General features: G+C 36.4%; 1 protein-coding gene across 2 annotated transcripts; it reads left to right on the top strand.

The window, feature by feature from the left end:
* Positions 1–4729: 4729 nt before the first annotated feature.
* Positions 4730–11025, top strand: LOC149785876 (uncharacterized). 2 transcript variants are annotated; one of them, XM_089931252.1, is made up of 2 exons: positions 4730–4851; positions 10231–11025. In XM_089931252.1, exons 1-2 carry the CDS (start codon positions 4782–4784, stop codon positions 10542–10544), a joined length of 384 nt encoding a protein of 127 aa, XP_089787378.1. In that variant the 5' UTR covers positions 4730–4781; the 3' UTR covers positions 10545–11025. The 2 variants fall into 2 exon arrangements, 1 of the variants encoding a protein (XP_089787378.1); XR_016413536.1 differs by lacking the exon at positions 4730–4851 and adding an exon at positions 9019–9165.
* The last annotated feature ends 258 nt before the right edge of the window (positions 11026–11283 follow it).

Genomic DNA, 11283 nt, shown 5'->3' on the forward strand with positions numbered 1-11283 from the left:
ACAAAGTTAACAACTACATGGTATGGGATCATGATAGTTTAACTGGAAAATACAGATGTACGTTGCATAACGGAAGTAATCTGAATTACATAAATACATATCATATATATGACTCTTTATCGAATTTTGTTCTCGCTATCATATCGTCAAGAATTAAGTAGATATAAATTGTTTGTTTTCAAAATACCATATAAACAGCACAACTTGAAATAATCATCATTAGCACAAGTTGCGAGAGAGCGAGAGAGAGAGAGAGAGAGAGAGAGGGAGAAATACCAAAATGAGATTAAACCAATACAAACTCCACTCCTTGAATATTATTGGGTGTAATCTATTAATGTAAGATATCCTTCACCTGTACCCCCGCCCCCTTACTAACCATAACCATACTCTCTCTAATCATTACTTAAAATAGCCATTGGCATGGAATTGTTTCAAAATTATTTATATTCGAGGCGACACTAAATTCATAGTTGGCATTGCTAAAATCGAAATTTACCTTTGGACCATTCGAAGCCCTTCCAAAGTGTCTGATTATTCTTATCCAGACCACCTTTTCTCGTTGTACTATACCGGACATTTATAAACAATAACTAATTAAATATTGCGTCGCGTTTACATTTTTAACTAGACGTCGAATGCCGATAATATTTATAATTCAAAATCAGTAAACCAGCCTTGCCACACACATTCATTCCAATTGATTGACACACATTAAAAGGTATTCATTCAGTCTGCGCCATCCATTAGGCAGAGGGGAAAGGTCAAACACGGCAAACCAAGCAGTACAGGTGGGAAGAGAGGGGATGAACAATAACAAGTGTTGACAACGTATACCTCGTTTCGCATCGGGAGAAACTGGAAGAGACAGCAATGCAGGCGGAGAAAGATGACGTACAGAAAAATCAGCCACAACTAATCAAAACGACACTAAGACTTAACCGAAAGGCCAACCTCCGCATTGTAGCAACAAGTTTATAACTTATTCATTAAACTGTGATTAAACGACTTATATCACAGCCATGCCGCAGCACACCAGTATATTACAGACGCAGGGATCATATAGAAATTTCCAATAGAACTGGGGGAAATTGTCTTGAAACCAATGGAGGAAAGCGGAAAAAAATTCAGAAAAATGGGAGTGGAGTTTTTCTGAAGTTATTATTTGACCGAGATAACGGACACGATCACAAACTAATTGGAGAAAACTCACAACATCAACTAGGACTACTACCTAATCAACCTCCTCTAACTGTAGACGATGCACGATCGCACAAGACTCCGAAAATAATTTCCAGAAAGATTCCATCCAGTTCTGCCTTCACAGCATAAAATGTCTTTCTTAGGGCCAACAAAGGCAAAATAACCGAAGGGCTTTCATTTTAGTACAAAAAAAACAAATTCGACAAGAACTTAATATAATTAATAAAATGTTTATTTGGCACGCTGTCTAAAATATACAAACATTCTATTTGTCACGCCATCTAAAATATACAAACATGATGTAATTAATAAAATGTTCTATTTGGCTCGCCATCTAAAATATGCAGACAAACTTGCGCGAACATAAACAATATCACAAAAATATTCATAGGGTAACTTGAATCCATTAATGTGTAAAATGTTTTGGGAACAGTATGTACACATCGTATACTATATTCTGAAATTGTTTATAAGTTAAATTACGAATGTGTACAATGATCACACTCAAAGCATGTAGTTATACATAATGTATACGATAAAGAATGCCCAACTTAGATAACTGGACAGAATTTGACAGATATAGTGCAGAAAACATATTTTAATTTATTACTCCGTAGCCGCTTGGTACTTTTCTATTTGATCTTTCTTAACTTGGCCTCTTCTACCTTGGGCCGTGCAGCCTTAAATCTACAATCGAATGTGTATTAGTAAGGGTGAAATACCCGTGCATACCCTGCTTTTTGTCTCTCGCCGCAAGCAATCTACGACGGGATAAACGCTAGTTCAATCACTTAACTAAGAAAAACAATTATATACACCCTAGGTAACGTTATAAGGTAGAAGTAGAACGACAGGAGAAGGAGGAGGACTACATTCATGAAAGTGTAGTGGAGGAGAAAAAGACTGCAAAGTCGAAGCAAACGAAACTTGCTTTATACTAATTGTGTCAGTCAGCACATGACTACGTGAAAAGTAGTGGAAAAGCAATCCACGCTTTATAGTCCAGCTTAGAGGATGTAGTTTGTTTCTTTATTTGTAACGAATAATGCAAGAAAAAAAATAGTCATCATACTATTACGATATAACTTCTTGAGAATTCTAAAATGTAATTGCTTTGATGAATTTTGAGAAAGTGTGATTTTCAGAAATGAAATATAAATTTGTGTAATAAATATAATCGTCTAATAAAGAAAATGATTGTTAGAATTTTGATATTATGTAATTCAACCAAGGTAACATAAGAAAGTCTATCAGTGTTACAGCTGTATCATTGTAAAACAACAACTGTATCTTGGAAAACAAATCTTCAGTAGAGGCTTTCTTGCGCCGGCATTTTCAGACATCGACTAAAACTAGGTCTGGGTCTAAGTTGCGCACTAAGCAATTTTTAACGAGGCAAAGTATCATAGGAAATAGAATAAAGGTTATTAGTGGTTATTTGAAGTGTGTAAATCATACCCTATTATGGGCAAAGCAAACGTTTCCCGGAATAGGGGCCACTGTTTATACGTCCGCTCTCACAGGTTAGTCACGAATTCTGTACTGCAGACTTAGAGCGTGACTTCCTTTCTTCTAGTTCAATCCCAGTACTTGTTCGCTAATACTTGCGATGTAACACCTACATCGTAAGAGTGACACGGCCGCTTAAAGGAGACCAGAATGATGTCTTTCTTTCTGTCCTTCGATCTAGTCAGTAAATTGGGAAATGAACTCTATGCCCAATAGAAAGCCCGACGTGTCAATTCTATACCTAAATTTTGCTCTGATTAATGCAAGACCACAGATAAAACAAACTGCCAAATATCTATCAACCGCACATCTGCATGTTTTATCTTCATCATGTTTCCGTACCGCTAACCGTTCACGGCTTAGAAAATATACGAGTATCCCCTAACCCTGGGAACTATTTTAACTCCGCCACCTTAGGCCAGTCAATGTATGGTTTCCATGCACATTTCGCCAATATAACTACACCACATTTGCCCACATGGCGACATAAACGGTATCTGCCAAGTCCCTTCTTATTTATTCCTTTGTGTAATTTACCGGTTTCATACAGTAAGTACTGCCCCTGCAGTCACACCACCAATGTACACCACTAGATTTTAATATGGACTATCTTACGACAGGGACATTCATTCGGTTTTGGCCTGAATTCAACTACCAGTGAACCATGGCATCACGGAAACTCACTAACACTTCACTCCGTGACGTTTGCTCCTAATAATTGGCTGATTATTTCGGGCTAGTTATATTTCCATTGCGCCGAATTCCAATAATCACACAAGTAATCGCACAAATCTAAGAATTCCTTAAAACGGGGCGCTATAACAAAAAGCGCATACTCTTTATTTATTACAATACTGATGTTCGTATGCTAGGCTTGGTGCTTCTTTGTAACGACAAGGGTTTTTCGCCTCCACGGGATGTGTGTCATAAGCTTCTTGAACCGAAAGTATATATGTTTGTCTGTTGCCCTTTGCTCTGTTTGTGTGTGTTTTTTTATCCATGCCCTTTAACTTTCGATCACTATAGGCTCTTTCTCTTCAGCACATCTAGTTTTGGGGGACACTATAGGTGCTTGATTCACATAAAGCAATGTTTGGCATATTTGGTTAATATGTGAACCATATGCATAGAAATATAATTTTACTCGCTTTGGTCAAGTGTGTGTGTGTGTGTGTGTGTGTGTGTGTTCTTATCGCAACACTACTGACCACTATAAGCACCTCCTGCACATACATTTATACATTTTGCACAATGTGGACCATAAAAGTGCCCATTGTGACCCAAATCATTAGTTTTCGAGTGTAAGGAAAACTGTCAAACTTTACTGATTTATTTAATTAAAAGTTTCCTATGTGCAGCTATTTGATCATAATGTCACTTTTTACAGTTTATAAAATAATGTCTTTTCCCGGCTTGTCATCAGATAGTTTGAGACAGCTATGGTGATCGAGTGGTTAGAGCGTCCGCCTCGGATGCAGGAGGTCGTGGGTTCGATCCCCGGCCGAGTCATACCAAAGACATTCAAAAATAGTACTAATAGCTGCCTCCCTTGGCGTTCAGCATTAAGAGGTTAGTGTTAAGACTGCTCGGCCTGGTGTCAGGATAATGTGACTGGGTGGGACATCATGCTGTATGTCTGCAGCATGATGCCACAGTGCTAGACATCACTATAAACTGCCACACTGCAGACATAGTAACGATATGAATGAACAATTGTTAAAGCTACGTTAAAAATCCAAATCACACACACACACACACACACAGTTTGAAGAAATGAAGTAGATGATTTGATTAATTTTTTTTCTAAACATACACACCCTGAGTGGAAATAGTGTATCAGTCTTTTATTTTTACCTTGTTTTCTCCAACTTTGCTTATTATTATTAGAAATCTATTATGACTCTAAGCTGGTTTAATACATGTGTGCACCTTAATTTTTGTTCAAAGCACACGTGCACAATTTTATACATATCCTTGTCACCTCATATGTCGCCGTAGGCAAGGTAAGTATTATACAGTTGTGACCACTGCCCATAACTTTATCAATTAGAGGCACAGGGCGAGGGGTAATGGACACATACAAAACTACTTTATCAGCTTTCCGTTGGATGGGGTTGCTTTTGTTCATATCTATCACAGGTAAGTTACATTTAAGATAAGTTCACAAAAGTATAAGTAAAACGTGTCTTAATACTGGCACTATGTTACATGAGAAATATGCGTAAAGCTGAATATGTGTAGAGAACTTTAATATGTGCAGAGAAATTGAGCTGGAAACATTCATCTGCGCAAACATGTATTTCGTCCTTGCATTGTTATATAGCTGGTGTAAAATGTAGGTGTTTAACTTATCAACAAAAAAAAAAAGCCCCAAAGACGTTTAGTTATACCAGTAATTAGGCACATAGATGTACCAAGAGGTTCAGTTATACCAGTAATTAGGCACGAAGATGTACCAAGAGGTTCAGTTATACCAGTAATTAGGCACAAAGATGTACGAAGAGGTTCAGTTATACCAGTAATTAGGCACATAGATGTACCAAGAGGTTCAGTCATATCATTATGTATGCACATAGATGTACCAAGAGGTTCAGTTATACCAGTAATTAGGCACAAAGATGTACGAAGAGGTTCAGTTATACCAGTAATTAGGCACATAGATGTACCAAGAGGTTCAGTGATATCATTATGTATGCACATAGATGTACCAAGCGGTTCAGTTATACCAGTAATTAGGCACAAAGATGTACCAAGAGGTTCAGTTATATCAGTAATTATGCACATAGATGTACCAAGAGATTCAGTTATACCAGTAATTAGGCACAAAGATGTACCAAGAGGTTCAGTTATATCAGTAATTATGCACATAGATGTACCAAGAGATTCAGTTATACCAGTAATTAGGCACAAAGATGTACCAAGAGGTTCAGTTATATCTGTAATTAGGCACATAGATGTACCAAGAGGTTCAGTCATATCATTATTTATGCACATAGATGTACCAAGAGGTTCAGTTATACCAGTAATTAGGCACAAAGATGTACCAAGAGGTTCAGTTATATCAGTGATTATGCACATTGATGTACCAAGAGGTTCAGTCATATCATTATTTATGCATATACTTGCACCAAGAGGTTCAGTTATAGCAACAACTAGCAAGTTCATTCAGCAAACTGAAGTCAGAGCAGAAATATTGTTCGCCGTAGGGTGTAAGCAGAAAATAAATATTTAATTTGCGAATGGAAATGTCAGAGAGAGACAGAGAGAGAGAGAGAGAGGGAGAGAGAGAGAGAGATTTGAATTTTTAACGTAGCTTTAAAAAAATGCAGTCATATCGCTAAGATGTCTGCAAGGTGGCAGTTTATAGTGATGTCTAGCACTGGGGCATCATGCCGCAGACATGTAGTATGATGTCCCACCCAGTCACATTATCCTGACACCAGGCCGACCAGTCCTAAAACTAACCTCTTAATACTGAGCGCCAAGCGAGGCAGCTGTTGGTACCATTTTTGGTATGACTCTGCCGGGGATCGAACCCACGACCTCCCGCATCCGGGGAGGACGCTCTAACCACTAGGCCACCGGAGCGGTTGAGAGAGAGAGAGAGAGATATTCATGATGATTTCCTCTTTAATGCGCATGAGGTTTGGTCAATATATGCTGATAATAAACGGCCCGTTTCTTTCCGATTCGTGGCAGACTCGCGTGAACGCCCAAAACCCGCAAAATCTTTTCCGTCTCATTTTGAGACTATAAGTAAACAAAAATGAAACATTTTTGTCGATCTAACCGGGAATATAAATATTTTTGTCAAAAGGAAAAGAAACAACCAGGAATGGATAATTCAACTGTTATAATCAGAAGCAATTATCTATGGCTGGAGAGAGAAGGAATCTTAAAAATGTCTAAGGAAAATGTTAAGTTGAGATTAGTCGACACACATACACACGTATATATATAGGTTAGAGCTGAGTACCACGAAACATTCTGTACCGAGGTATGGGTATTTTGGATGTTATGGGTACCACGAAACATTCTGTACCGAGGTATAGGTATTTCGGATGTTATGGGTACCACGAAACATTCTGTACCGAGGTATGGGTATTTCGGATGTTATGTGTACCACGAAACATTCTGTACCGAGGTATGGATATTTCGGATGTTATGGGTACCACGAAACATTCTGTACCGAGGTATGGGTATTTCGGATGTTATGTATATTTAATTTGCATTGTTCGTTAGGATTTTTGTATTCATTGTATGCTATGGATAGTTGTATCTTGGAGTTGATCTTGTCTAAAGTCAAGTTCATTTTCTACCTGACCCGAATCATTATTTTTTTTATTCTGTAAACAATTAATACATGGCTAATTTTGTTCTCTATGAATGTGGGTTAACTATCAGAATTATTATCTTTGCTTGAGTCAAAGGCATTGTGTTTACCATGTTCTTTATTATAATTTTAGTAATAGACTTTCTAATTATAAATATGATTTTATCTTGTAAACATTTTGAACCTTCCAGAATGAAATTTTCTATTCGGTAATTGTTTCTTTTAAAAAATTTTAAATTTGACCCGAGGCCAGTTAGAGGGATATATAACCTTGTTTTTCAAGAAATTATTTATTCGTGCTGAGCGGAATCAGTTCTATTAATATGTTGTAGGATATAATTTGCGATGGAATTTATTTATTCAAATTATTTAATTCAAGTTATTCTTCTCTGAAAATACATAATGCTCCAAAGTAACATTCCTGGAAATAGAGACTTGGATTGATAATGAAATTCAAAGAAAGATATATTCTTGGATTGTATTATTGCGATTAAACAAACGACTGTTGGCACATCATGACGACATAGGTCACCACTGGCACATCAACACCTCCAGCATTGGATTTATTTTGGAATATCAGTTAAGATTATTCTTAACGTTAAATATTAGGACTTGTGTTAGAAATTCTAGGAATTTTTGGGACTTATTTCGCAATACCGTAAATTTTAAAAAAAATATATTTTTCGCTTTTTATACATGGGAAAAAATCATTGATTAAATTTTACAAAACTTGTTCGCTCTCACACCTTTTTATTACTCAGTTTAAGACCATTAGAGTCTTAATACCAACATGCCGTGATTTGTACCGTTGTATACAGCGACTATGTTAGTGACCAACAATTTAATTTCCTGGGGCTGAGGCTCGGAATGCTGTTTCATTTCCACCTCTCATAAAGCTGAAAAGTATCTTGCTGTGATTTATAACAAAATAACACATTGTTATATCCATTACATTATTTACATGTTTTGTTTTAGAACAAAAATATCATGAGGTTAAAGAAAAGGAAATATCACAGCTTGACAGAAAATCGCAGCCCCACCCCTTCTCGAAAATTACATGGTCTGTGCTTTAAACCTGACGGATTTTCCAGGTTATGCCAATTGCTGTAAATGCTGTCTTCTAAAAGCTGTCACTAATGTGGGATGATTACATTTGCACTTTTGCTGACACCCTGTTAAACATCTTGACATTAGAGGCTTGTTGATATATATAGCAAGTATTGACACTGAATAATACAATTTACTAGCTATGATGTTAATGTAACAGAAGGGAAAAATATTAGTTGGATGTTTGCCAAATGCTGTTTCTGCAACAAATCTGGCACAGGATTAACTCAAAGCTTAACGTCACTTGACGCAATAATCGAAGCATACATGAAATGACAAATCTTTTGAGGGTCAAATTTACCTAAACACATCATTCAACAAATGCACAGATTAATGTTAACAAAAGAAGATATGAAATAAGAATTAGGAATGAATCCGAATTAAGAATTAATTAGTTGCTCAATTCTCTCCTTGTTGCATCTCCAAGAGTCTGTTACGACTATGTCGTAATATAACACCACATGACATACCTTACTACTAAATCCTTCACTTCACAATACATCACACGTGACCCAATCACATGACTTAAGTAGCCAACCATAAACAATTTCAAAATCGTAAACAGGTTTATTAGAAACTTGTCAATAGCTATTTATATATCCTATGCAATGTACGTGGCAAAAGTGAAACAAAGATGATAGATACAGTCACGCACCAAAAGTTACACAAAAATGTAGATATACATATACAATTTAATATTTTTGTATCATTTTATACTTCACCAGTTATTCAGAACTACTACAAGTTTCCTACTGATATAGTGTAAGGTACTCTAGTGTCAACACACACACACACACACACACACACACACACACAGACACTTCACTTCCGCTTAGCAAACGAAGTAAAGTATTTCCTAGGTGACAGATCAGTTTACAATGAAAATAAAACGCAACACTTGATGAAGCTTGTTCGTAAGTCAATTCTAGCGATAAGCTGAGTGATACAATTATCTGGAAATATGCAGCGCATATTGTTCCCGAGGGCGATGCTTTTGGTTATATCTTTTCCAGGTAAGCTATAAATTAGTATTAACATGTTTGTTATAAACATCAACTGGATGAATGTCAGTATACAGATTTAAGGGAATCTAGCTGCATTCTTATACCTATAAAACGTTAATCGTCAAACACGAAGGCCTAGTGCGAATTTTGCAAGTCCTTTCTCATCTTATCTTACTCTGCCTATTCTTACCCGCTATGATCCTCAACATGCTCTTACAATAGATAATATATTCTTCAGAAAGCTACGGCAAAAAAAAAAGACAATCTCGTAGGGCTGACGCCACCAGATTTCTTTTGGTTCGGCTATTCCCTATAAAATGGGGGTGGGAGGCAAATTTTGTCCTTTAAACAATATATTACATTCCATACGGACCTCCATGTAGAAGTTTTGTTTGCGGATGATATTAGAGCACTTACTTTTCTACATACGTGAATGCATACATTTATTGAACAAAATCTGGTACGTCAATTACCGCACCACTAACGAGTTTCATTGATATTTTCCTGTGCAGATCAGTTACAATTATTTGACAATAACACGTGCTTTCAAGTACAATTATGAGGCGTCCTGTGATAGACGAATTTAATTGTCTCGAATACTATGAGACACTTCACTGAAAATGCAATCGTAGCCTATTTAGTGTAGAAAGGTCTTTACGTTTGCGGTTTCAAATACGAAACAGTTATTCATTATAGATTTCTGGAATACTTCCGGGACTAAGAGGTAAACGATAGTAAAGTTTATCACATGCAAAAATAGGCAGTATTTAATGATATTTTACGCACCACATATAAATAGTATATGACGTACTGTTTTATATCTTTTAATTCCGATGATTACATTTGTTCTCAAATACGATTTAATCAAAAGGCCATCAATCACGTTTTCCATTAAATATTTAAATACATTTTTTTAGATGTTCTAATTAGTGACACTTTATCTGAATAAATGCTCGTTTAAAATCATTCAGAGGGTTATCAGAAAAAGACATACACATAACAGATCACATCTTGGAAATTAAACCACGAAAACACTAATTGTTTTCAACACAGATTCATATCTTTATTGTGCAGGACTCAGGACGAAGATGGCTGTCAGTCCAACAGCTTCGGCAGAAAATGTTGCTCCGCAAAAGACACCGACATTTGTAAATTCTAAGCTGCTGACAACGATGGGCAGCAATGGCAGCTTTATGGACCTTAGGTCTAATTGGATCCCTTCAAATCTTGATCTAAATCGGACACGGACATTTATAAATTCTGAGCCGCTGACAACGATGGGCAGATTGAATTCGATCCCTGAAAGTGTGGGTCTAGGTCTGAGTGACATATTGTGTGCCTATTGTCAAAAGAAGACTCTGAGTGAATGTGAATTCATGTGCCAATAGCACAGTTAACTTGATTTATTTTCTTCTGAGGGCGAGTTTATCAAAAGTATGAAAAGTCAAATACAAACATCCACCTGAAAGATGAATACGAGACGCTGTATATGAAGCTAACAATAAAAATAACGCGTTGTTCTGACTATTGTTACAAGGCTATTGAGGAAGTATGTTTGGGCAGGAAAATTTTCGGCTTGATTCTAGCAGAATATGTTTCTTTCACTTCTTTGAAACAGAGAAAATCAACAGCGACACTCTTGCATATAAGACAGTTTTTAAAATACAATGTATCAATGAATAGTTTTCTTCTACAAGATAATGGTAGCATTTATAAACTGTACCAGTGTTGATGTGTGTATTGATGTCAATGTGTTTGTGTAGATGTGAAGGTGTTTGTGTATTTGTGATGAAAACAAAACTTTGTTTGACTGCTCTACACCTGAGAATGATTCAGAAGCATACTTGTTTATAAACCAATACTTTTTTATTGTTGATTTTTATGTTCCTTCAATGCATACTTCTTTATCTTTGAAGTTAGTTTTGTACACACATGTACATGTGTATGTAGTTTGAGGAGAAACTTCGCGTCATTCATGATGCAAACAGTGTTTAATTTGTACACACAGTAGAACTTTGTTTATCCGAACCTCTTTCGCCCCTACCATAGGTTTTAAGAACTATTTGTTCCTTGCATCTGCAGATTTTCTTAATTATTTTGGGACTAATTGTTCCCGAAATCTTACGT

This window comes from Sinohyriopsis cumingii, chromosome 13 (genome assembly GCF_028554795.1).
Source record: "Sinohyriopsis cumingii isolate HCF-2022 chromosome 13, ASM2855479v2, whole genome shotgun sequence".
Lineage (NCBI taxonomy): Eukaryota > Metazoa > Mollusca > Bivalvia > Unionida > Unionidae > Sinohyriopsis > Sinohyriopsis cumingii.